General features: G+C 40.4%; 3 protein-coding genes and 1 long non-coding RNA gene across 5 annotated transcripts; 2 read left to right on the top strand and 2 right to left on the bottom strand.

Annotated features, from left to right (window-relative positions):
* Positions 1-2,900: 2,900 nt before the first annotated feature.
* Positions 2,901-23,079, bottom strand: LOC116674148 (uncharacterized). Its single transcript, XR_004327990.1, has 3 exons — positions 22,251-23,079; positions 10,077-10,080; positions 2,901-2,911 (listed from the first exon to the last, which is right to left on the bottom strand). It is a non-coding gene; the product is annotated as an uncharacterized LOC116674148 (long non-coding RNA).
* On the top strand, positions 5,516-15,893 carry arpc2 (actin related protein 2/3 complex, subunit 2). The gene is made up of 10 exons (XM_032506653.1): positions 5,516-5,745; positions 8,009-8,043; positions 9,420-9,532; positions 10,854-10,899; positions 11,150-11,336; positions 11,703-11,796; positions 12,498-12,624; positions 12,726-12,826; positions 14,024-14,124; positions 15,582-15,893. The coding sequence occupies exons 1-10, from the start codon at positions 5,672-5,674 to the stop codon at positions 15,601-15,603; spliced, it is 900 nt and encodes a 299-aa protein (XP_032362544.1). The 5' UTR covers positions 5,516-5,671; the 3' UTR covers positions 15,604-15,893.
* Positions 16,436-20,683, bottom strand: LOC116674144 (keratin, type I cytoskeletal 18). Of its 2 annotated transcripts, XM_032506649.1 has the most exons (8): positions 20,257-20,683; positions 20,042-20,124; positions 19,724-19,880; positions 19,468-19,629; positions 19,238-19,363; positions 17,829-18,058; positions 17,405-17,439; positions 16,436-16,710 (listed from the first exon to the last, which is right to left on the bottom strand). In XM_032506649.1, exons 1-7 carry the CDS (start codon positions 20,620-20,622, stop codon positions 17,433-17,435), a joined length of 1,131 nt encoding a protein of 376 aa, XP_032362540.1. In that variant the 5' UTR covers positions 20,623-20,683; the 3' UTR covers positions 16,436-16,710; positions 17,405-17,432. The 2 variants fall into 2 exon arrangements, with proteins under 2 accessions (XP_032362540.1, XP_032362539.1); XM_032506648.1 differs by lacking the exon at positions 17,405-17,439.
* Positions 20,849-26,791, top strand: LOC116674142 (keratin, type II cytoskeletal 8-like). Its single transcript, XM_032506647.1, is given in 10 exon segments — positions 20,849-21,163; positions 23,223-23,431; positions 24,186-24,246; positions 24,493-24,588; positions 24,720-24,842; positions 24,845-24,886; positions 25,048-25,173; positions 25,283-25,503; positions 25,620-25,645; positions 26,293-26,791. Coding segments are annotated over 10 exon segments (1,203 nt in total). The 5' UTR covers positions 20,849-20,872; the 3' UTR covers positions 26,301-26,791.
* The last annotated feature ends 160 nt before the right edge of the window (positions 26,792-26,951 follow it).

Below are 26,951 nucleotides of genomic sequence, written 5' to 3' on the forward strand. Positions count from 1 at the left end.
ATTTTGACTCAGTGGTGGTTGCAGTTTTCCAGGGCTTTTTCAATGTAAAATAAATAAAGGCTATAGGAATCGGTTCTCGATGCCCAGCCCTACTTTCTAACAAATATTTTCTTACAGTAGGAAAAACACAGGTGTAAATAATTAAATTAAGAAGCTAGGTCGTTAGACTCATAGGAATACATGATTAGCCTATGTGCTCCTATCCAACCAATGTCAATTACAAATACCCATGGAATAAAACCAGAGACGAAACACTTCAGTATCAGGATCCTAAAGATTCAAATTGAACAAATAAAAAAATCTGCAGTTGAACTGGTCACATCTGCAGGTAGGGTCGCAAGTACACATTGCTTTGTTTTTAAGGGCCACGAGCCAAAAAGATTGGGAAGCCCTGCTTTACAGAGTCATAAATGATGATTTCAGCAACAAAAATATTGCCTTTTTTCAAAAGATCAAAATCTCTCAAGTCTCCCCAAATCCACCAATCAGCTAAAATAAACCCTTTGAAAAAAGAGACATCAGAATAAACAGTACAAAATAATGTACCCTGTTGCAACTTGCAGGTCATTGGGTAACGGGGTGTGTGTGGTAAGGTGTTTCCCAAATCAGCAGGACAGGATGTCAGCTGTGACACTTTCCGGAAATTCAATATTTTGTGGTCACTTTTGCTGTTGTAAATCCGGCATGATTCCCCTGTTTGGTTCCTGCCCCGGGAAAAGACAAAGCTGCTTTTAAAGACTGTTTTGGGGCATTTTTAGGCGATTATTGACAGGACAGCTGAAGAAATGTAAGAGGTGAGAAAGAGGTAATAACATGCAGCAAAGGGCGGCAGGTCGGAGTCGAACCCGTGCCCGCTGCGTTGAGGAAGTTGGGGTTTTTATTGCGTCAATATTGTTATTTCTGTGATTTTGTAGAACCGTCAGGCATCAGTGAAAAGAAGATAGCCATACATCAGTGATGACAGGGGGAGCATGCTGACAGAAGGACGTCATTGACACGCTCCTCCTCTCAAGCTTGAAGTGAAGCTAATAATGCATCTCCTCCACCTCCATCATTCAGGTTCTGAAAGCAACAATGCTCAAATATCCACATAGCAGCGTTTTTGCATCACTGTCGTCTTCCCCACAGCTGAGCTGTCACATGACTGAGACATAAAGGCTCCGCACCAAATGGTAGTAATGGTGTTGCCATGTTTCCAGGAATCAGGAATGACAGTGCCCCGACGAGATTGGCCCGTTTTAAGTCACTTTTGTAAACAGTACTAAGACAAGAACCTCAAGTCAGAATAAAGCATGAAAAAATAAAGTTGTTTTCATAGTTTTATGTCTCCTCATAGTTTTGTTCAGAGTTCAGGGTGAAAAAGCCATATATAATTTCTGATCAATTTAACAAAGCATTCAGGATTTATTGCTTAAAGGAAACAATTCCTCTAAATATACTACACATATATGCGTAGCCTGTATGCAACTATAAATACTGTTCTGATCTCACATCATGCTTACAAAAATATCAAAAAATCCTAAAACTAGGCTGCATGTGAAAGTTTAAAAAAATCTGATTAATGACAAAACTGTATCAGAAGTCAAAGTAAAAAAAACATCTATTTGGTACTTCCGATCTTGTTAATGTTGTTCACAAGCATCCAACTAAACTGTGATTAACCCAAACTGTTGGGACGTTGGCATATTGTGCCAACTGCATGACACCTGTACAATGATGGCAGACTGGACTTTGCGTTTCTTTTGTCAAAACGTGAACAATGGAGTGAAACTTGGCACTGACACGAGTCTTCTCGGCAAGACGAGATGCAATCGTCCCAACCGCTTCTCTACAAATGCCTGTTAAACATCAAGATCCTTTTTCACCCTGTTCCAGCGAAGTGGAAATCTCTTTTTTTTTCTCTTTGTCATCTGTAAACATTGCATGCAAATGTATCATCTCATCCACAAAAATTCCAAACCACGCTTGGTATTAAGTTGATGTTGCGAGCGTGGACTATCGGTGAGTCATTCTATAAGATAACAGTTTTTTACGAGGTTCCTTTATTTGACAAAGGACTGCCTTTTAGACATTACTTTGCTATCACCACCCTGATGTCCCGTCAGCTGTTTGTTTTCTGTAACAATTTGAGATATGTGTAATATTTTTTTCCATTTTTAGATTATATCATCCCCCAATAAGACTTTAGTTTGGAGTAACAACATGTGATCCTGTTATCCTTGGGGTCAATTTGAACCCAATCAATGCCTCTAGAAAAAAATGCTTGTCATCATTTTTTTGCTTCATATTGAATTACTTTTCCTCATTTAATCGGGACAACTAGGTAAACATGAATTACAACATGATGATATATTTTCAACGTCCTGTATGGATTTTTTTACGCATTGGTATTCCCTGGGATCAATTTGACCCGTGGCAGTTTTAGCTGTATAAAACCTTTGTTCAGGTTGTTTTGGTTAATATTGAGGTCGCTATCACATGCAATCTTATAATCTTTAGGGCCTCTCTCCGCTGAAAATGACCTCTTGTTTTGCCAATGAGGTTTTTATCACAGCTCTTTGTCAGGGACAGAGACACAGAGGACAGTGTGCCTGAGAGTGAGGAGAATGTTTGAGCAGGACCCTGATTATGAGGCGTCCTCCTCTGATGATCGGGTTTGACCCTCCTGTTGTCTCTCAGCCACCTGCAGATTCTGATCTCTCTTATTAGATTAGATTAGATTAGATTCAACTTTATTGTCATTACACATGTACAGGTACAAGGCAACGAAATGCAGTTTGGGTCTAACCAGAAGTGCAATAGCAGTAAGTGCAGGATATACAATGGTTCCCTAAGTGTAGGACATGGATATGTAATGAATAAATATAGAAAAGAATACTATTATAAACAGAGTTTTACAGATGGGTTTGTCCTATGAATACAAAATATAGATAACAGGTATTGTGAGCAAGATTTACAGCTATAGGAATTTGGTGGATATTACTATAATTGCAAATTTTTTACAGATATGTGCAAACAGCATAATATACTAATGAAATAAGGTAAAGTTTGGGCAGAAACTATCCGAATTAAAGTGCGGTGGAAAGTAATTGCATATTACAGTTAAAGTACGGTAGTGCGGATGTAAATGTAAACAATTGGTACTGTAAATAAATAAACAGTCAGCAGTGCAAATGAAATGTAAGTAGTGCAAAAAGGTAAGTAGTGCAAAAGATGCAGATGTAAACAGTCGTTACTATAGTAACAGTCAGCAGTGCAGATGAACATTATAATATTGCAGATAACAAAATGGAGGCAGGTGGAGGAGGGAGAGGAGAGTCTGTCAGTATATGAGGGGAGTGGGATCAATGAGGATTAGAGTTCAATAAAGAGACAGCTCTGGGGAAAAAAAAATGTTCTTTAGTCTGCTGGTCCTGGTCGGAGGACCCTGAAACGCCTGCCGGAGGGCAGGAGAGAAAACAGTCTGTGGGCTGGGTGAGAGGAGTCCTTCAGGATGCTGCGAGCTCGATGCAGACAGCGTTTCCTCTGGATGTGCTCTTATGCTCCAGTGGACATGTTACCCTCTCCCTACTTCAACTATGGGACAGTTGGATGGGACCCACTTACACATTGGATTGCTAATTTTGGCAGGAGCGTACAAGTCAAACATTGAGGCAACAGCCAGGGGGCGTCGGACTGGGGGGGAAAAAGGGGACTGAGTACCCAGGGCCCTCATGTGAGGAGGGCCCAAAAAGATAAGAGAATGAATGGCTGTGGATGTGGAGAGGCGCCCACAATGAAAAAAGCCTTTCTACATGGCCCACAATTTCGAGCTATGCCTCTTGCAACAGCAAAGGCAATATCAGACATTCCTTGTTTCCAACTGTGCCGTGACAAACTCTCAGCGAAACAGGATGTATGGGACAAACGGCTCCAGCAATTACCCTCTCTTTACATTCCAGGCCCCCATGTGACTGTAGATGAATGTCTGGTAGCATTTCGTTGGAACTGTCCCTTCAGACAATACATACCAAACAACCCTGACACATACGTTATCAAAACATGGGCAGCAGAAACATGTCAGCTATATGCTTAGAATATGCAGGTGTAAGCACCTGAAGAGAGAACCAGGGCATGTGCCATAGCAGAAGGACTGAATGATAGATAGATAGATATTTATTGATCCCCAAAAAATGGGAAATTATGGTATTGGTATTATGGTCATAGAATTACCAGTTTATTATCTTGATGTTCCTGTTTCCTCTGTGAGGAACTGCTAAAAAAGAAAGCTTACAATGGTGAGGACAGTAGATAAAACAAGCCAAAGCTTCTGTAAGAAAATATGAATTCACCATAAAAGAGCTTTTTTTAATAATGTTAGGTCAATCAGGGATTTTTATGGTAATTTGCATATTTGTTTGTAGTAAAGGGTATTCTGGATGTATAAGGAGGGTGTTGGTGGTTATGTTTTATCTAAAGGAGGATTTAGGAAGTCAACAAAGGGACATGAAGTATCTGACACACAAATTTGGATAATCATTTTGATTTCAATTACAATTTTCTGGAGTGTTAGTAAATTTGACGTTAACAGAAGGGGGGTTAAAATACAATTTTTTAAGTTAATTTAGTGAACGCTAGTTGTGTTTCTCGTTTATTTTAATACAGTAGTTCCTTTATTATGTTCTTGGACTTCTTCTTTTCTTCAGCTCAACTGAAGCGCTCAGAATGAACGATTGATGTGCTGTCATGCACGTCAGCATGTACAGCCATCACTGTCAATAATTGGACATAACTTGTAATTAGACTGGCGCCTGTTTAGTTATGTGTTTACAATGTTTTTATTTCCGGGTTTCACAACAAGAGAAGACTGAATTGTAAAATTAATTGTCAGCCCACATAAATACATTTTCAGATTTTTCCCCCTCTTTTGATATCGTAACAATTGCTGCATAGTTACTCTTAGAAAAAAGCAATAATATGACTTATTTGTCATCCTTTTAACCTTAAAACATAAAACATATATCTATGCATAAATCTTCTCTCTCTTCTCTTCTCTCTCTCTCTCTCTCTCTCTCTCTCTCTCTCTCTCTCTCATTATATATATATAATATATATATATATTATATATATAATATATATATGCATATATACATATATATATAGTTGTATTTTGTTAAGAAGCAACATATCTTCAACTCATAAGGTGGCAAGTTATGGGTATTGATTAATGGTGATTAATTATGTTTTTTAATGTTAATGATGTTTTTAATTAGAAGCAAGTATTCTTTTGTCTTTGTATATTTGGACATTGGTTTGTGTTTACCTTGTTCAGCTTTGTTGACCTTGTTTTTATCCGTATATCTATTTCTGTGTATGTAGAATATGTATGTACTGAGTTTGCAATGACTTATTTGGCCATTAAAGCTGTTTTCCGATATGTTGCTGCCATAGACCGTTAATATTAATATATACAGTAAATCGTGGCTGCGAATTCAGTACAGGCAACATTGCAGGTCTACTGATAATGGGTCCTGAGTGTAAAATACGCGGAAGCGACAGGCGGAAGAGCCTCGACGGAAGCGGTCAGGACTGTCAAAGGAGGAAAAAATTGCAGAATTTGACACAAAGAGGCTAATCCCACCAAATAGCACCGATCTTTCCCCCCTTTTCCTCGACACCGGCATCCGCTGCGATGATCCTGTTAGAAATCAATAACCGCATCATAGAAGAGACGCTGTCTTTGAAGTTTGACGGCGCATCCAACGGGTGAGAAATCATTGTTACACCTGGCTAGCATGGCTAACGTCAGCTAGCTTCCCCTTTTTTACTGAAGATGATAGCTTCATTTAACGAAGCAAGGGGGGTGGGGTATTTCGAATGCAGCTGATAAACATGTGTAGCTTTGCACAAGTCAGCTAAATAGTCGTATTTGTTGTCAAAGAAAAAGACTCTGAACGTCCTTGGTAATCGGCCGTGACTGTTTTGCCCAAAGCCGGGGTGTGTCTGCACGGTCAGTGTTGTGCCACAGTTTGTACCCCTAATGATTTCGAGCTTTCTTGGCGGTTTCCCCACAGTCCGTGGAGGTAAACTAACAACACATTTAAAATTACATTGCTGTATTTTGAAACGTTAAACGAGGCTGCATAGCCTTAATGGTTTCTCGCATTAACAAGGGGATTCAACCAGGATTTACGGCTAGTGGAACACATCTTCTAAGGGGTACAGTTTTTTTTGACACGTCAGGTCGGTCGGGAGAAGAAAAACTAACATCCGGTTAACCACAGACATGATATTATACTTTAGGTTGGTGTTTTCACTTAATGCAAGCCACTTATTTGCTTTCCACAGCACCCTAGAACCAGTATAGCGGCTACTTGTTAGCTCACCCTCGCCCATATACATCCAGCTTCCGCATTCCTTTAGTCAAGCTGCGTCAAGTCTGTGCAGCAGCTCCTGCACAGGATACAGGACTAACTGCAACATCCACCTCAGATGCATTCAGTTACTACTAACCCCGGTGTGGTCTTCATATTCTTGTTACACAGCCAATGTTCCCGGGTCTGGTGGACCCACCACATTATTAGGCTTTTAAATCAATACAGCCATAACGATTCATGAAAAAAAAAAATACTTCCTAGATGTTTACATTAGCCCAGTTACCAATGATTAATACATCATTTATGGTTCATAGTTGCCATTTACCCCTGTGAGGTCACATTTATGATCATACGATCATTTTCGGGTTTTGTGAGAAAACGAGGACATTAGAATAAAAGGTAAAAGAAAAAGAAGATTTTTGATAATTATTGGTGTTTATTTCTCAGAACTTAATCAGAACAAATGAAAGTGCTTGAAATGGAACAATTTTGTAAGTTAGTGTGGGAATAGCAGGTGCAGAAATACAACATAGTTTCATAGCACCTACATTAAAATAGACTCGGACACCTCATATGTATTAGTGTGTGTGTGTGTGGTGTTGTGGGGGGGGGGGGGTGTACCGTATGCAGTCACTGAAAATCTGAAAATAAGTTATTTTTTATCTTCTTCACAGAAAATGGGCCAATGAGTTTGAGTTAGAAGAAACAATAAATAGCATAATTTCATTTAGCAAAAATTGAAAATGGGTCCCACAGACACAAACACAACACAAGGGTAATTAGTTATTATTATTATTATTATTAATTAGTTGTCGTTGTTTGTTTACTCCCATACATTTTTGTTGCCGATGTTGCATCTAGGGCTGCAAACAACCATTTTCATAATCGACTAATTTGCAGATTATTTACTTGATTGACTGACTGACTAATTATATATCTTTATATTATGTTACATTTTCTTAACTTGCACTATTTTGTTTAGATTTGCATTTTGTTGTTAACTGCGTGATCTTCCATTTCTTTCTCATACACATTTTATCAGCATTGTTGAAGGAAGAGGATTTAACGATAACAATTATTGTGCCCTCGATAAATAAAGACCTTGACCTAGGCCTGCACGTTAAAAAATCGCGATCTTGATTCACCCATTTGGTTTGATTTCTTTTTTAAGGACTTTGATTCTCATTTAATTTTTACGAGCCGACTGCATTACAAGCACTACTACTTCCTTCTGTGAGTTTTAAACATAGACTGTATAAAATAGGTTTTAAAGCGCTCCCATATCTTCATGGGAGCCTCTATGGTTACAGGCAAAAAAAATCTATCAATTTGTTTTGTTTTGCCATAGTTCATGTGCGGAATAAACATTACACTTTGTGAGGAAAAAAAAAATCGTGGCAGAGAATCGTGATATCATTTAAATGTTTCTCTGCCATGATTTTTTTTCACAAATACTGCAAAACCCAATATATATTACATTATGTATTACTGGAACTGTTGGTATTTTTGCCCAAAAATGACTTTGGCTGCTCATAGGAAGAGGAGATTTGGTCAAATTTACCACAGGCTGAATATTATGTCATTTATATGTGGCTTAACAACTCAGGACTATTTTCTTAATGCATCTCTCTCATTTTCTTTTCTCCTTGCAGAACCAAGCCCGAGGCCGTCGATGTGACGTTTGCTGGTGAGTTTATTTGTCGTGCTATCTAACAGCTGGCTTTATACTGGACGCCGTTTCTTTGAATGTCTGTGTGTAAATCTTACCACACAATTGATTTAACCGCATGGTTATGGTTGGCTGTAATGACATTATCTCAAGTAAAACCAAACCATTACTACTAGCCTACGTTGGTAGAGTCAACCACTGTCCGTCTACCGAGTAATCACTTACTGTTTTTAGAACTATGAATATTATAAAGTTTCAACGCTACTGCTGGATGTGCTACAGATTTGTAGCTGTGCTTTTGCTGTTGTCGTCACACCAGTTATCTTCCTGTTGTGTAGTCAACCTGTTGCATATGCGTCAGCCCTGCCAGTAATTGCTGCTAGATGACACAAAGGCCGCATTTCCACCTGGTATTACCATTGGATCCGATATCCGATTACAAGTGGACAGCTCCAGAAACGTCCCACCTGGCAGTAGAATGTGACTCCAGATGCGTCCTAAGTGATCTCTTCTGATTAGATCTTAATAACAATCTTAAATTTTAGATTTATATTTGGTGCTGTGTGACTAATATTTTGCTGCTGTAACACTATAATTTCCCATTTTTTGGATCAAGAAATATCTATCTTACTTCTTTGCTCTATATGTAAAAAGAGAAGGAGTTTTTTAAAAAAAAATTCTTTTTTTCCCGCTTCACAATTAAAGCTTTTGAGTAACTAAATAACGGGACTTTTATTGTGAAGAATTCATACGAAATGAAATGACCACTCGGATGTGCCGGCTTCTAAATAGCGAAAGGAGAAGTTGCGACGTAAGACCTGGAATGAAGTCAGTAATGTCCCACATATTCATTATTTTTGGTGACAGTTATGAAACCAAAAATCAGGACGTCGTCTTCTGGCGGCTGCCTTTTCTAGGCAACCGCGGGATAGACAGCTCCAGACAGGAGGGGATATAAGAGCAGGCAGCATCGGAACAAAAACACCGACATAGATCCAATCCGCATAACAGTTGAGTAGGTGGTCCTTAAAGTAGCCAAGGACACATACACACTGCTAAAAGAATGTGATCATATGTTCCTAAACCACCTCCAAATGTAGTCTGAGTGAATGTATCTCAATGCATCCTCCGAGTACTTTGTGTACAAGTGTACAACTGTACTTGAAGCTTACATAGGATCACTTAGATGGGATTTTAATACCAGGTGGAAACGCAGCCATATTTAATTGATTGAAATAATCTAATATATCGGCGTGAATTGCGGTTAATATTTAAGATGGCACAATTGTCCCAATTAGAAAATGTGTCCGTGTGTCAAGTTGCCAGAAAGAAAGGGTTAGGAGGTTGCTTTATGGCCTGCAGGCTTTAATGTTTCATGTCCATCTCTGGTGCAGATTTCGATGGCGTCTTGTACCACATCTCCAACCCCAATGGGGACAAGACCAAAGTGATGGTCAGCATCTCCCTCAAGTTCTACAAGGAGCTGCAGGAGCACGGGGCTGACGAGGTAAGACAAGGGAGCAATGTAAATAAAGAACATGGACAATCAGTTCACAAACTGTCAACAAACCGGGGTGTCTGCAAGACCTGGGAAGTTTAATATTATTTATTGGGGCATTTTTAGGCCTTTATTGACAGGACAGCTGAAGAAATCAAATGGGAGATATATATATATATATGGGCATCCTAAAAGTCATTTTATAAGTGGGTTTTCCCACAAACTGTTCCTCTGGTGGGAAAATAAACCGATCATGCAGAGGCCAATTGCTTTCATGATATATCTCGATTTCATTGAGGATTTTTTGGTGAGCTGTTTAAACCTACAGTCACTGTGCAAACACGCACTGCTGCAACAATAAAACCATTGTCACTCACGCAAGAATGCTGATAAGTTTGATTTGTGTGGCATCAATCTTGAGCTGAGAGTGTGAAAATATATATATATATATATATATTATATATATATATATATATATTGTTTTTTTTTTAAAGCAGAGTGAGGTCATGATTGCTATCTACACACACACACCCACACACACACTCCCCCCTACCTGCCTCTACCACAAGAGCCCTGTTGCCATGTAAGGAAGAAAGCAGCTGCTGAGGCTTCTGGTAGAAACAGGAAGTGAGTTAGTGTGACTCACCCCAGGCGAGGAAGTGCTGACTGCGAGCAGCAGCAGCAGCAGCCACTGTGCATGAATGTCTTGGCTGCAGTCCAGCGACGTCCCTCCTTGTTCCCTAAAACTTGAGAGCAGAGGGATAAGTGAATGGTTCAGCAGTGTCCCATTCAGTTATTCAGCTGGTGAAAAGTCTATTTTAGAAAGCAGTCAGGGTGGAGGGAGGTCTTAAATAGTCTCATTCTTATCAAAGCCTTTTCTTTGACAGCTTTGCTCCTCAGACTAAATTTAGTAAGAATGTAGTATACTACACTCGGTCTTTTGTTGACCTTTGGTGGTACGTTTTCGGCATTTCTTTCTCAGCTTTTTATTGGTGTTGACATTTCAGCTAGTTTCTTGTCGTCTTTCGAACCACCTGCTTTGTCTCGGAGGATTCCGAGAGGATTCCCAAAGCTATAAAAAAATCATTGAAATGATAAGAACTTTATAGATAAAAGGCAATTGCTTTGAAAGTACCAGTTGTATTACAAGAGAGCAACTAATGGTCAATCTCCCTAACTCTAGGGACCCGTTCTCTATTCTATCATCCAAGTAGAAGCACCATTTTGCTTTTAAATTATAATAAATGAGGTAGTTTTGCTTTTTTTACATATTCTACTATTTCTGTATTTGGAAGTAAGATGCAAATTAAGGTCATATTTTTAATTGCAGCTGCTCAAGAGGGTCTATGGGAATTTCCTCGTTTCATCAGAGGCTGGTAAGTGCTAACACATTTACTGATTGCTTGTTAGACTGCTCACATCAGTTTTAGGATCGCTGCACCACATACCTTTTTGTTCCTCAATTCTACACATTTGTCTATATCTGTTAGTTTGTGGTAGCTCACTTCTTCCTTTTAATTGAAAACGGTGAAATCAAAAAGAAGTGTTTGACAGAGAGCCACTACTCGATACTTGATACTCGTAGATGTTGTACAACCGGTCGTTTGTGATCGTTTTTCCTCCCAGGCTACAACGTGTCCCTCCTCTACGACCTGGAGGCGCTACCAGCCAATAAAGACGAGGTTGTCCACCAGGCGGGGATGCTCAAGAGGAACTGCTTCGCCTCAGTGTTCGAAAAGTACTTCAAGTTCCAGGAAGAGGGAAAAGAGGGCGAGAAGAGGGCCGTGGTCCACTACAGAGACGACGAGTCCATGTACGTGGGGTGGGGGGTGGGGGGAACAGAAGGGAGGAGCTCGGTCTAATGTCTTTGTGTGGCTGGTGTCTGTAGAGTAACCTTTTAGAAATGCAAATTTCGGATATTTAACTGAGATCTGACTCATTTAGTGGGGGTTGTGGCTGTTTAAATAATTCACGGTCCTTGTTGGCTAATAAAATGGAAACAGGCTAATTATAGCCGCTACCTATGATGTTATACAGCTAAAACAAATATTTGCAGTCCTGTGAAGTGACACATTCTGTAGTTTCTGTTGTAGCTCTCATATGGGAAATACGTTGTAGTCCTCACAGAATTAAGCTCTAATTTCTTTTAACCTTTTCATCCATCTGACATCCTTCTCAGGTATCTGGAGGCCAAGAAGGACCGAGTGACCGTGGTGTTCAGCACAGTGTTCAAAGACGACGACGACGTCATCATCGGCAAAGTTTTCATGCAGGTGTGTGAGGCCACGCATGTACACAATATCCGCCATTGAGGAAATTCGGTGAGGTCATACTAGAACTACTCGCAGGTCATACTAGACTGAAGCAGGCCAGCCAACAAGCCAGAGGCAATATGGCTGCCAGTTACATTGAATTAAACCCCAGTATTAACTTGATTCACTTAAGTAAAAAGAAAATGTATATGTAGTTTTTCTTTTTAACAAAGTCTATGTGACCAAAAGGCTAACAAAGGGGGTAACCACCTTGAATAATGCGTGAACATTCCCAAGTTTTTCCGTTCTTTTGTTTGGCTGACATTGCATGAACGTGGCAATACTATGTTGTATGTAATGGAGAGCAAGAAGGTAGCTAATACGATGTAGCGTAGCGCTCTCACCGTTAGTTGAAAGCCTATTTATTTATGTACTAAATTATTTGTTAGCTACTTAGCCTAGCTAACCTTCTAAGATCATATTAGCTCTACCAGCCTGCCGCTAACTAAATAAGCTAGCTAGCTAGCTAACAAGCTAATCTTCATAGCTGACCAGACTTCCTTCTTTGCTGTTAAGCTAACATTTTTTTTACCCTTTTTTTAAAAAATTGTGTGTAATTGTATGACTAGTAGTTAAGTATTTGAGTATACTGTACCTGTTATGTTGTGTTTTACTATATAACTTAAAATTAATAACGCATACTGTACACTTGTTGTGTGTAGGAGTTCAAAGAGGGTCGGCGGGCCAGCCACACAGCCCCCCAGGTGCTGTTCAGCCACAGGGAGCCCCCGCTAGAGCTGAAGGACACAGACGCCGCCGTCGGGGACAACATTGGATACATCACTTTCGGTCAGTATCTGTTAAGCACTGGCTGAAGCTATACTACTGTAATTATCTAACCAACTTACCAAGTCGATACTCATGTGTAGCCGCCGTTTTGATGTTTTCAGTTTTGTTCCCACGTCACACCAATGCCAATGCCAGAGACAACACCATCAACCTCATCCACACCTTCAGGGACTACCTGCACTACCACATAAAGTGCTCCAAGGTCAGTTCCACCACAAATCTGAGACATGCTCCAGACGTTCTTGGAGTTTCCTTTTTAAGCATTTAAAAATGTACATTCTGTAAGGGCAGATCAATTTACTCTTGGAGACTCTTTGGAAAAATGTGCACAAAGATGTAGACGGATCAATATAGTTTTAGGTATCGCTCCTAATGAAGCTCTAAAGTAACAGCCCACTCTCTGATATTTCTATTAGGCCTTATAGATAATGAATGTAGTATTTTCTTGGCTTTATAATTGTGACGCAATTTCCCCCCAAAGTTTCAATGTGTTCTGGAGTTAAGTAAGAAATGCTTGTTATAGGAATATTTTTTTTAGTATTATCATTATTATTATTATTATTATTTTTGGACAGATAGTCAATTGTTGTGATATTTTAAGGCGTAAGGCTTTAAGAGTTTGAGACTCAACCGCAGCCAAATGAATATTCAGGATTAACATGGCTGAACATGTACATGACATGGATTTCTTTTCATTAAAACATTCTCTGGTGGTGTTTAAAAATACCTTTTTTCATACTTCCGTCATACGGTATGTAACATTCGTTAGTATTACTTTAAATCCATTTACTATTCTTTATAGTGCCATTGAAAAAGAGGTGACAATTGTGGTCCAAAATAACATTCATTACAGTTTGTCAGGAAATACTGTATGTACAAAAGAAATTCAGGACAAATAGGAAAAAAACCTGCTGCTAATTTCAGTGTCAGGATGGCACTGATTTAGAGCTTAAGTAACATTTCTTTATTATTTAACTGAGGAACATTGGAGGAGTGGACAAATGACTGACGCATGTCAACTCAACACAATAACACGTTCCATCAGCCATAGGTGAGATCAAACCAAGGCCTCAGCTGACGCCGTCTTGCAGTGAACATACAGGTTTTTAGGGGATGTGTGTGGGCGTTTGTGTACGCTTTACACTTTTTGGATGGCATTCATTGGTGGGGGGGGGGGGTTTCAGCTTGAGAAACAGGAGATCACACACTGTCAAAACAGCTGTTACGCCCTTGTCTCTGCCGCACGCTGTGTTAAGGATACCGACACAGAATGCGGACATCTTATTTCTCACAAAATAAACCTCTGCCCGTGTGTCTTTGTGTTTTGTTAAAGAAGCTTTTTTCGACACTTTGTTGTGCGATGACAATCTCCTCATACATAAGGTACTGTCTTCCGCAGGCCTACATTCACACACGCATGAGGGCCAAGACGTCAGAATTCCTCAAGGTGCTGAACCGCGCTCGACCCGACGCCGAGAAGAAAGAGATGAAGACCATCTCGTGAGTAGCCTCTGCTCTGTCGACACCCACCTCTCGTTTCTGCACCACAATGCTCCGATTTAGGGGTTCGCTCATCTAGTTGTCAAGACAAAATGCTGTGTGTGGGTGTGGCGTGTTTTCTGGATGCCATCAATCAATCAGATTTTAGGGTTTTCATCCGACTGTTTCACATACAAGCTTAATTTAACAGATTCATTTCATGGATCCTTAATCACAATGTTTTAAGCCTCCTCTATGGGGAGCTGCAGTGATGTTTTTGAATAATTTTTTCCTGAATGATTCTTGCAGTTGAAAGCAAAACACAACCAGATTCCGCTTTGAGATACACTATCTCTGCATTTTTGTCCTCTGTATCTTTGTGTGTTTTTGAGGTGCGGCTGTGTTTGCCCCCACTGTTTTTGCAGTGTTGAGTCAGAAATAAAAAATTTTTTTTACAGCTTTCTACTTAGCTAAAACCTCCAAAACGTTGCACAGACACTGTTTTTTTTAGCCTTGTATCTCTGAAATAATTGGTAAATATATACTGTGGAAGCACAGAGAGCCTTTGTTCTGTGGTTAACATGGAACTGCAATAAGGAGGGAACGGCCTCCTCAAGTCTCAAAGAGGGAGAAACGGTTCAAATGCAAAAAAAATACAAATAAAAGCTATGCAATAAGTAAGCTATGCAAGTCGCACAAATCTAGAACTGCGTCGATCACATATTGTTTCATTTGTTTGCATATTAAATCATACCACAAATATGCTGCAATTATCAGAATCACTATCAAGTGATTCTGATAATTCTCACTCTCATATCTCACTTATTATTTACTATTTACTCATCATTCCCATTCTCACATCTCACTCATTTATTCATCAATCTCATTTCCTATTTCAGAACTGTTCATACTGTTCATATTGTAATATAATACTATTTATCCCAGTATCCTTTGCACTATGCTCCACATTTAAATAATAATTATTTAAATCATTGCACTCATGCCTCTATGTTGTTTCTGTTTAGAGTATGTATATATTAGTGTCTATTTTTTGTTCTAGTTTGTTTTGAATGCGTAAGCGCATTGTGAGCAACGATGCTCCAAAGAAAAATTCCTCGTGTGTGTCCTCATACCTGGCAAATAAAGCAGATTCTGACCACAGATGACCTCTGGTACAATATGTTGCAACATCCAGTCTCTTAGCTGTTCAGCAACAACGGGACAGATGCATTGCTAGTTTCAAGCTTTTTAAAGGGATAGTGTATTCAAATGTGCTTATTTGATAAAATAAAGCAAATCAACCTTTTCCCCAAAGTGTATAATTATTCGTAGACGTAGTTTAAGAAGCTAACAAAGTGGACTGTCTGTTCTCATCAGGATTTAAAGTGTGTGGGTACTAGAGAAGAGGAGAACTTGTCGGGTGTCATGTTCTTTGTGTGGCGTCTAATGTTTCTATTGTCTATTGTTTGATTTTTCAGTGGAAAGACCTTCTCCCGCTGAGGCCCCCCCCCCCCCACAGAGAAATTGAAACCCCCGTGGATATGCCCAAACGCGCTTCTCGACGCCACGTTGGACAGGACTCCAGGGCGCCTCTAAATGCCCCCGCCCAGCCCCAAATACCAGTCCAGTCTTTTTCCTTTCCGTTTTTTTTTTTTTTTTTTTTTTTTTTTTCAAATTAATAATAATGTTGGCTACTTAGGGAAAGCCCAGGCTCAAGAAAAATGGAAAAAAGGGCATTCCTTGCTTTGCATAGTTAAAGAGAATTATTAGTCCTATACAAATATATATATATGAGAAAAGAAATTGAAATTTTTTGATACGATATCTTTTACTCCATTTGGTACTCTTGCTTGCCTCTCAACCCTCCCCATGTAAAATCCATTTATTGGATGATTTCAATCCCCCCCCCCCCCCCCCCCCCCCCTTCCTCCCTCTCTGTGCTTTCATGTCATCTGTACCATTGTCATTTAAAAATAAAAATAAAAATGAATCACTCTTACAAAAAAAAAGCATCTCTGGTTGCAATGTGTGCTGTTATGTGCTTTTGTGACTTTCTTACATTTGCTTATGTGTCCCAGAGTTTTGTCCAGAGAATATTTTAGTCCAAATTGATTCACTTCATGCTTATTTCCTTTGAACATTACAAGTTCTCCATCATTTTTGTCTTTATTGTAATTCATGCAAATGTTTCCCTGGTTAAGAATAACAGTAATTTGTGATTATTAGAGTAAGTTGTGTAAAGGCAAATTAGTAATTTTTTTTTTTTAATGGACACAAAATGTATGTATCAAAAGAGCGAGTAAATGAAACACAGCTGAGTGACTTTCTTTGAAAATCCAACATTTATTTGCTGAGAACCTCTTAGTAATTCAACAAGTTTGGCAGTGACAGTGGGAAACAGTTTGACATGAATCTTGGCTAAGTGATAGAAAAAAAAGCTATTTTAAGAACAGGATTTGGCCACTTCACCCTCTTTCTTGGGCTTTTCATCTTCATTCTTGGAAGAAGACGAGGAAGAAGAAGACCCTTCTTATTTTTGCACTTGGATCTTGGGGGGTTATCAGGTTTTCGACAGGTCAGCAACTTTCTCATCCTTCATGGCGTTTCCTGCATGCAGTTACAGGTTGCACCGTTATGGCAAGAGTTAAGTACAGTTTAGTGACATGATCGGCTTTAAAAAAAAGAGAAAAAAAAGGAATTTTTCTGACAGTTTGGGAAATGTGCTTATTTGCTCTCTGGCACAGGGTCAGATGAGAAGATATTAGAGGGTGGTATCGATCTTCTCATCCCACTTTTGGGCAAATAAGCATACTTCCTTTGAGAAAGCGATGTGAGGAATAGATTTCACGTTTAAAGGTGCACTCTGGGTTCCTGCATGGTTTCAGCGCAATTTCCTTTGGGTCTCAAATCGTAGGAATCTCTCCTTGATCCGCTAGCTGCCGGCCCCCTGAACACACCGTGAAAAAGCCCGGTCTGGAGAGACAACACAGGGGTCAGAAACGGCACGCAAACACTACAGGCACAGCCTGTGCACCAAAAATACAACAAACCACTCTAGCCAATCACCGACAAGATGGTTGGGGGACGGGGGTGGGGGTTAGTGACAGTTAGTTAGCCATGACAGTTACGGAAACATGGGGGGAGACTGCCCTGTTTCGTTTGAAATTTACATGGAATGTGACCAAGCAGGAACTCAAAGTGCAGCTTTAACTCTGATTTTTAAAGAATACAACTTTGGAATCAAGTCACAGCACAAACACGCTTTGACATTTTATTTTGTAAAGCTTGATCCAGAACTCACCGCTGCGCCACACGTCTTTTATAGAAAACTACAAGCTGTCGGGGAAGAGGAGGATACTGTAAGTAGGCCAAGAAGTACGAAACAGGTACACCATGCTTTTGTGTGTGTTTTTGCTTTTTCATTTCTTGTCATCTAACTTGCTTGAAAGCCAATAGGTTTCTGTTTCCCAAAATGCAAAACTATTTCTGTAAAAGGCTTTATGAACTAGATAAGAGCAGTCCATCCATACTAAATGACAGAAATGCTAGCTGAAGATGTGAGAAACTACATTTGAACTTTATTACCCTTGTTTTCTATCCCAAGTATTATTTGAGCTGTGTCTCCACCCGACAACATAAGTTCCTTTTAACCAATAGGATGCAACTTAAGCTCTCTGACATCACACAAAGATTATGAAGTATTTCTGAGCCGTCTCCGTCCTCACCTTTCGGGATCAGCGGTCATGTCTTGCATCAGTCGCTGGTAGTTATTGATTTCCGCCTCCAGCTTCATCTTCACACACAGCAGATCCTTGTTGTTTTCCACGTGGCGCTCCACCCGCGCCCTCACTTCCTTCAGCTCCGCCTGCAGGTTCAGTATCAGCTGGTTGAGGGGGGACAGACGCTGACCGTACTCCACTTTGGTGCTCCTCAGGGCCTCCTCCATACTGTGGATCTGAAAGAAAGACACACACAGGGATGTTTGACGTCTTGATTGAGTCTTACGCTCAAATGTCTTTTGTCTTTATGTATTTGACCAAAGAGATGAGACCTTAGAAGAACACATCGTGACCTTTTCATGTTCACTGTTTGTTTGGTTATGCAAGAGCAGATCCAGGTGGCAGTGAGACACTTTGTCTGTCCTAAAGTAGCAGACTCACAGTGTAATGACAGGGCAGTCAGGAATGCTTTTGAAAAAGACAAGTAAATGCATGCATTTGTTTTGAAAAATAATTCCTCCTGACCAGTGGTGAAATGTAACTATGTACACTTTTACTCAATTACTGTACTTAAGTAAAAATGTGAGGTACTTTACTGAAGTCTTTTCATGCCAGTTTCTCCTTCTACTACGCTTAATTTTACATCATCTACTGCATTAACTTGACAGATATGGTTTCAAGTAAACTTTAGTTAGAAAATACGATGTTTTATGATGAATCAAACTACCCGACAACATAACAGCCTACAAGTAGATAAGTAAGTAACTAGCACCGTTCACAGACAAGAGTTAAACAGTTAAACAAATAAAAACATAAAATACTAAGCCAAAGGGCTAATTAAATGCTTGTCTAAAAAGATGTGTCTTTAGGTGTTTCCACAGAATCCAAGGCTCTCAAGGCTAAACGGTGAGAGTTCCAGAGCCTTGGAGCCACCACAGAAAAGGCACTATCACCCCTGGTTTTAATACGTGTTCTGGGAACAGTTAAAAGGTCTTGGTCTGAAGACCTCAGAGAGCGACCAGAAGAGTGTGTGTGCAATAGATCCTGGATGTTAGATGGAGCTTGACCACGCAAGGCTCTGTAAGTAATGATTCAAATTTTTAAGTGCACTCTAAAACCAATCGGTAGCCGGTGAAGCACAGGAGTAAGTCCAGCTGAAAGGATTAGACCATCAAAACCAGAACTGTTTGAGGACTTTTTGCATTGAGTACTTTAAGTACCATTTTCCTGATGATGCATTATTTACTCAAGAAACATTTTCAATGCAGGACATTTACTTGTAACAAAGTATTTTTACAGTGTGGTATTTGTACTATCACTGTTCCTGACATGAAGAACGAAACATTTTAGTATTTTGCTGTATACTTGTATTGTATGGCAGTGGGACATAGGTGTGTGTGTGTGTGTGTTGTTACCTTGCTGTGGTAACTCTGGATCTTAATATCCAGGGACTGGGCCTGTTTCTGCAGATCCTTGAGCTCTGACTTTCCAGTGTGCAGGTCTTCATTGTTTTGGGCCTGCACCACCTTGATGTCTCTAAACTGGAGAGGGGGGGGGAATGGGATGGAGTTGGTGTGATGGACTGGAGAGAGAAAGAAAAGAAGAAAACAATGTTCCTGACTTTAGGAGCCAGCAGGTCACGCACCTTGCCCTGGTACCACTCCTCGGTGTCCTTCAGGTTCTTCATGGCGATGGTATCGTACTGGAAGCGGATCTTGTCGAGAACCTCAGCCAGGTTAGAGTCCTGAGACTCAATCTCCACGTTCACCTCAGAGTTCTTGATCTTCTCACGCAGGACATCCACCTCCTAAAAGAGTGTGGTTACAAAGTTGGCCTCCAATTTCACACAGTGCCATTGTATTAATTGATCTTGAAGTGTGCGTTTGTGTCTCCAGTCTCACCTTTTTGTGCTCCTGCTCGAGGCGAGCGAGCTCCTCCTTCACCAGATCCATCTCTTTCTGTGTCTGCATGCGGTTCAGCTTGGAATCCTTAGCGGTCTTCTTCAGATCCTCCAGGTCTTTTTCTACTTCCTTCCGTGCCTTTTTCTCATCGTCCAGTCTGAGCACAGGGGGAGGAACACCAGACTCTTAGTTTCATTTTGCTCTAAATTGTGATCTAATGATTCACCTTTGATTTCCTGAGCCCCCTCCCCTTTTCTTTTCTTTCTCATTTTGTTTAAAAAAGAAAAGAAAAAAAGATTGCACAAAACTTAGGCCTACTTGTTCTTAAAGTCATCATTAGCTAGTTTGGTGTTGTCAATCTGGAGCAGCAGCTTGGCGTTGTCCTTGGTGATGTCTTTGATCTTTGGAAATGAATGCATGATTTTACCAGTAATTTCGTCATTTGGAAACACAATATAATACAAAAAACAAGTTATTTAATTTCATATTTTTCTTCTCAAAAATAAAAGTAAGAAATAAAGGTAATGACTAACCTTCTGCTTGAGGTTCTGCAGGGGTTTTTCCACCTCATCCCAGGCGCGCCCCTCGGGTGTTCTCCTCTTGGCCAAAATGTCATCAATCTGTTTCTCCATGTCGTCGTTTTCCTTTTGCAGCTGTTTCACCCGGCCCACGTAGCCCGACAGCCGGCCGTTCAGACCCCGAAGTGCCTGCTTGTCGTCCGCTGGGGCAGCAGGCGCGGCCGTAGCGGTAGCCGCAGGTGTCGCTGGAGCGGTGGGAGCGGCATCTCTGTCCGTCTCGTTGCGCAGCACGTTACGCAGCCCCTCCAGGCTCGCCACGGACACCCTAGAACCCCTTCCCCCTGCTCCACCAAACATGCTGGCAGCGGTGTTTGACGGCATGATTGAATGAGAGAGAGTTGACAGCGACAGAGAGCGTTTTAGGCTAAAGAGTCACTTAGATTTAAAGGATTCAGGTAGGTTTTATACCTGTTTTTACGCACGATGAATCCGCCCCCCAGCGGTGCCATTGGCTCCAGGTGCCCAGCACCACTCCTGGACAAACAGGTTCATACTCAAATTCAAGTATTTAAAGTACATACTTTTGTATTTTTCCCTGTAATTGTGTACTTGTCCTCTCTTGATTGGACGCATGCACTTTTGGGGAGGTGATGCGTGGTCCTTGTCCACCTTAAAAGCTGGTGATCTGCAGGGGTGCAGGTACCTTCGTTGCTCATCTGTTCAGTCCTTGGGTTTCCCCCTTGCTGTTCCAAACTGCACCATGTCTAAACCGAGAGACTACAGCAGCCAGTCGTACTCCCCGGGCAGCACGGCACCGCTCAAAAGCCACCCGGGCCAGAACGGGATGGACCCGTCGGGTAAATCCAGGGAGAGGGACGACATGGTTGGACTCAATGACAAGTTTGTCAGGTTGATTGACAAGGTGTGTACATTTGCACTTTACGCATTCGTTTTTGAGTTTATAATAGCCTAAATAATTACTAATTTATGTATTTATCTGTAAATTAATAAACAGCGTGCTTAAAACGTAAAAAAGAAAAAAAAATCATAATAACAGTGTTGTATTTTATATATTGTAATTTATTTATATTGTATTTTGCCTATTAGCGGAATATTATTCTAAAAATATATATATTACAAATTATTTATTTAATTCAATAGGCCTATATTTCAGTTATTTTCATTGTTTTTAAAGTATTTGTAATTTATTTATTCGTATTTGTATCGGCTATTAATTTACTCCTTTTTTTTGCAAAGTTTAGTAGGCTATGGTAACAAATTATTCAAAGTAAAAACAAGAACATAGTGTAGTGAAGGATATCCTAATTGTAAAAGCCTTTTTGGTTACCCTGGAGCATTGCAAATTCCAATTTCTGCTGTAATTAATTCTTTGGCATGAGGCCATGAAAGGTGTCTCCTTCTGCCAGCTTCACTTCATGTAGACAATGTTGGAGGTACAAAGGACGCCACCTTGTGGATAAGTCTGGTCCGTCAACATGACCTAGAGTAGGAAACGTATGGACCATAGACTGTGTGTATATAACGGTCTATATGGACTCAATGGACCCTTTTCACAGTAGATATTTTAGAATTGTCATAGCTGGATAAGCACAGCTGAAATCGATAACCTTAACGAAGGCTCAATTCCATTAAGTGTCCCAGAAAGCTATTTCAGTGAGTCGGCATGCACAATACCATGGTCTCTCCTAAATGGAACGCAGCCATTATTAATGGTTTTGAATACGCCTGTGCTTTCGCTAATATGTCTGCCGTGAAAAAGGTCTATGTAGGCCTACGGTGTTGTTTTTGGGGTAAATTGGATGAAACTAATACACAGCGTTTTTAAGTGGAAGATAAAGGGTGGGGCAACATCTACTGTGCACAGATATAAAACCAGAAAACACTATTTAACATAATATGCGCTATTTACCCCGGTGATAATTGGACTGCGCACACAGCCTACCTGTTCTCCTCAATTAGCTAATTTGGTTAGCTAGTATCTGCACCACTGCTTTCATGTCGGGTAATCCTCTCAGAAAAATGCTTGACATCCTGAAAGTCTGTTCTTGACCAGGTAGGCTACCGTCCCTTCGAATTTAAACAAACACGGGAAGTTCAAACCAAGCAGGAGTGTGTGCAATATAAATACTACAGAAAAGGTGTCTTCTCCGACAAGCTAACACTAGCAGTTTGCTCCCCCGCCCCGAAGAACCACTCCACGTCAAATGGGATTATTTTAACATAGGTTTGGGTTTATAAAAAATATCTCGCAGCTGGTGGGTATTACATGTTTCTTCTCAAGTTTTTTTTATTTTTTATAAAATGTGTATAAAATGTGTTCTGTAGAAGATAACCCACATCGTTCACGGTGACCGCATTTACGCTCTTGAAATGCTAACGGCTGCCGCCTTCCAAATGGAAGCTAATGACAACAGTATTTGGCAAACAGCCAATCAAATTGCAGCAGGGCAGTTAGCTTTGGGCATGCGCATTGTAATTCTCCCAAACTAGGAGCACTTTACAGGGCATCTGGAGCCAAGTACACAGTAAAACAGTAAGATATTTTAAGATTGGAATGTAAAACTAATATATTCTGCGACATTAAACTGTATAAAAAAAAAAGAAAAATAACTTGTTTTTTTAATGTCATAAATGAATCCAGAATTATATTCATTTATAAATTACTCAGTAGCCTACCACTTAAACCACGTTTTATTCTGTTGCCAGCAGGTGGGGCTACACATACATATTTGGATTGTGCAAAACCTGGTAAATAGCTAAAGTATATATTTAGACATGGCATTCCTCACATTTATTCTACACCATCACGTAACATCGTGGGACTTTATTTTTCATATTATTATTTTATTTTAGCATGCCTCATTGTTTTGCAGTTACTTTACTGCAAAATGTAGCATATGTTTTGTTGCTGCTGTTTATGTTTTTTTCCCTCTGGAATTTCTGTTCTGTCTCGGACTTAGATGAAACACCTGGAGGATGAGAACAAAAAGCTCGACACAAAGCTGAAGATCCTCAGGGAGCATGAGGACTACGAGGGGAAAATCGCCGACATCGTCAAGCAGCTGGAGAACGAGATGGAGCAGCAGATCGAGACCTTGCTCCACGACCGAGAAAAACTGCACGCTGCACTGCTCAAGAACCAGGAGGAGGTGGAGGACACCAAGAAGAGGTCAGTGGGTCCATGTTTAGAGACAGAAACCTCCATCAACTATCAATACGTCCATTGGTCCGGCCTGCACTCTAGTCTTGTATAAAGTACAGTACTTGAAATCAAAACTTGAGTAAAAGTACAAGTAGCTTACCAGAAAAAGACTTTGGTAGAAGTTAGTCACCTTCCCCATTACTTGAGAAAAAGTCTTTAAAGTATCTGATATTTATTGTAGCCTACTTAAGTATCACAAGTCATTTTCTGATGTTAAATGTAATTCCATTATTAGAAGTAAAAGTAAATACAAACTCTTCAGCTTCCTCATAGTAAAGCATAAAATTCATTGTTTCCATGTTCTTCTTGAATATCAAATTCAAACAACAGAATTTTAATTTTAAAATGTTTTTCCGCCAAAATGCAAAAACATTCTTTGCAAGTAACAAAGAGGCTTAGGGGAAATGTAGTGGAGTAAAAATTTCCACAAATATAAATAACAAAGTAAAGTACAGATAAGTGAAACTTAAGTACAGTAACAAAGTATTTGCACTTTGTTACAGTACGACACGGCTGCACTGTGTCTTTAAATGAGGGGAAAAGGACACATTCAATTTCCTGATTTGGGTAATATTATGTTACATGAAGGGAAGACATTTCTAATCCCTGATCCCAAATTTGGAAATTTCATATATAATATCAATGTGAACCCAGAGGACTCAGAACCATGTCATTATCGGCACAGATCCATTTCTCACTCTTTATTTTCTGTATTCTTCAGGTATGAGGAGGAATTTCAGAAAAAATCTGAACTGGAGAATGAGTTTATTGTCAAGAAAAAGGTAGTTTCTGCTTCTTGTGCTGCTTATAAATACACACATTTAAAAAACATAGTAAACACTCTGATTTACTAATTCCCGACATTTTAAATACATGAGGGTAACAGTATTTTGTGTTATATTGCATACTATTTTAACTGTGCATTGAAGCTGTGGCAATATGATATTTTGGGAGCCATTTCAGCATTGTATGTCACATGAGCGTCCTTATACCTATGCATGTGTTTAATATGCATATGTTTGTGACAGGAGGTAGATGTAGGTCACTTGGAGGCAGTAGATCTGGTTCTGGACCTGGAGGACCTGATTGGAAAACTGGACTTCCTCAGGGCTGGCTATGATGAGGTATTGATGGGGTTTCTTTTACTTTTTATTGTTCTCGACCTCTGCTCTGTGAAAGCTACAATCTGTTTGGCCTGAAGGAGAAGAAGTCATTTACACTAGCTCGGGTGTGCCCGTGTCTCTGCCCCCGGCAGGAGATCAAGGAGCTGGAGTCGCACGTCCAGAATGTGACGGTGGTCTTACGGGACAACAGCAAACGGTCTCTGGACATGGACGAAATCATCGAGGGGGTCAAGAATCAGTATGCCCACATGGCTCCGCCCGCACCAGGAACGAAGCCGAGCAGTGGAACCAGAAAAAGGTGGGGGGGGATTATACCCAAAGAAGAAGACATAGTACTCAGTAGTACATTTTACTAGTACTTAGCAGTACATTTTACTGTTGTTACATTTTACAGCTTTTCTTAAACCAGCTCTCTAGTGTCCAAGAGATCTGATGAAATGTGCCATCTTTTCCCCTCAGATGGATGACATGGTCTTAAATGCAGGACAGCGTGATCAGGAAGTGCGTGAATTAAGGAGGGAGATCTCAGACCTGGTGCGCCACATCCAGAGGCTCAACGGGGAACTGGAAGCTCTCACAAGGAAGGTGTGTGCTTCACAGTCAAACACTCCCAGAGTTCAGGTGTATAAGTACACACCTTTGTCCATCCAACCAGCCTCTGATTTTCTCTTTTGACTGGGTTTTTATATGTTAGGAAGAGTCCCTGAGGAAGGACATCAGTGACATAAGGACAGAAGGCGAAGACAACCTGCTGAAGGCTCGGGACGACGTTTCCCAGCTGGAGGAGGCCTTGAGGCGGGCCAAGCAGGACTTGGCTGGACAGGTCCGTGAACACCAAGAGCTGATGAACCTCAAGTTGGCGCTGGACATCGAGATCGCCACCTACCGCAAGCTGCTGGAGGGCGAGGAGCAGAGGTATGGGAGATGATGTTGCTGTTTGTTGTAGAATACATCCTAACGCATTAAGGCTTGCGCTAACAACTGTGTCTTTCTCTCTGTCTCTGATCCATCTCTAATCCATCTCTGTGAAGAATGAACTACCATATGCGCCCCGCAGGTGAGAACCACGTTGTTACATTGTCCGATTTGGTTGCTCTGTGTAGATTTTTAACTTTTTTCTACTGATACTGGAGCATTGAGAAACTGTGGCTTGATAGCAGACATTTTTTTGAAAGAGCTAAAAACTGTGGCTCCAAATTTGTTTTGGCTTGTACCCTCTCATTATTCAAATGTCTAGAGTTGAAATTGTCCCGTAATTTTCAAGAAAAAAAGCAAAGTTCGGAAGGAAGTCTGGTTTTCTGTCCTGCTAATTATTTGGCGACCCCCTTGGACTTCTCTTGGGACCCCTTGTGGGGATCCGGACGTCCAGGTTGGAAAACCACAAATAAAACATTGATACGTGTCTTTCAATTTGTACATCAGTGAAGCCCTCAATACATACCTGAGTGCAATGCCGCAAATATAACCAAGTAGCATCTTGGTACTTTTGAAGTAAAGCAACTGGCTCAAATCTTCCATCAGGATGTTGCTCAAAAGAGTTCCGGTAAAGGTAAAGGTTGAGAGGAACACAAAACTAAACGTTATATAAATTAATTGGACATGGTAAAAAAAAAAAAACCTGCATCTATTTCATACATATCAACCTTTTCATGATTGATTTCATGTTTTGTGTCCCACTAAAATTAAACCTCCTCTTTTGCTCAGATTTCTAAAAACCAATCAACCAATCCAAGTCCTTACTTGCACGCAGACGTTGACCTGCCAGAGAAACACCACCTGCCAGAGAAGCACCACTTGCCCGAGAAGCACCACCCACCAGTGAAGCCACAAGCCCCAGCACCCCCCGCTGTCCCGGCAGATACAGCTGTCCCAGCAGTGTACCCCGCCTTCAAGAAACGGCTGCTGATCCGGGTGGAGGTGGAGGCGGGCAGAGTCGTGTCCGAACGCTCCCTGTATACTGAAGATTGACCGGCACTGTCCATTATCACACCTCTGCCTCCAGCATTAAAGTATGTCCGCAAAATGTGAATTACATTTTTTTGAATTAAGTTAACTTTCAAGGATCATCATGAAAATGTCTTTAACTGCAATAGTCATGTTCGTAATGAATTTTGTTTGTGTGCTTTCTGCAGTCTAACAGTAGCTTCTTGGCAAGTAGAACGTCTTTCCTATGACTCGTGCTTGAAATTGGGGACTTTTTGTTTATGTCAAGCAGTGATTTTAAAAAGGTTTTCTTATCTTTCTTTGCCTTGGCAAATACTTGTGTTCCTGGAACCGTCAGTGTATTTCTTTCATATTTCTTGTAGTTGTTTGGCTCATACCTTTTTGAGCTTAATAAGATTTGTAGAAACAGAAAACCCACC

This window comes from Etheostoma spectabile, chromosome 24, assembly GCF_008692095.1.
Source record: "Etheostoma spectabile isolate EspeVRDwgs_2016 chromosome 24, UIUC_Espe_1.0, whole genome shotgun sequence".
Lineage (NCBI taxonomy): Eukaryota > Metazoa > Chordata > Actinopteri > Perciformes > Percidae > Etheostoma > Etheostoma spectabile.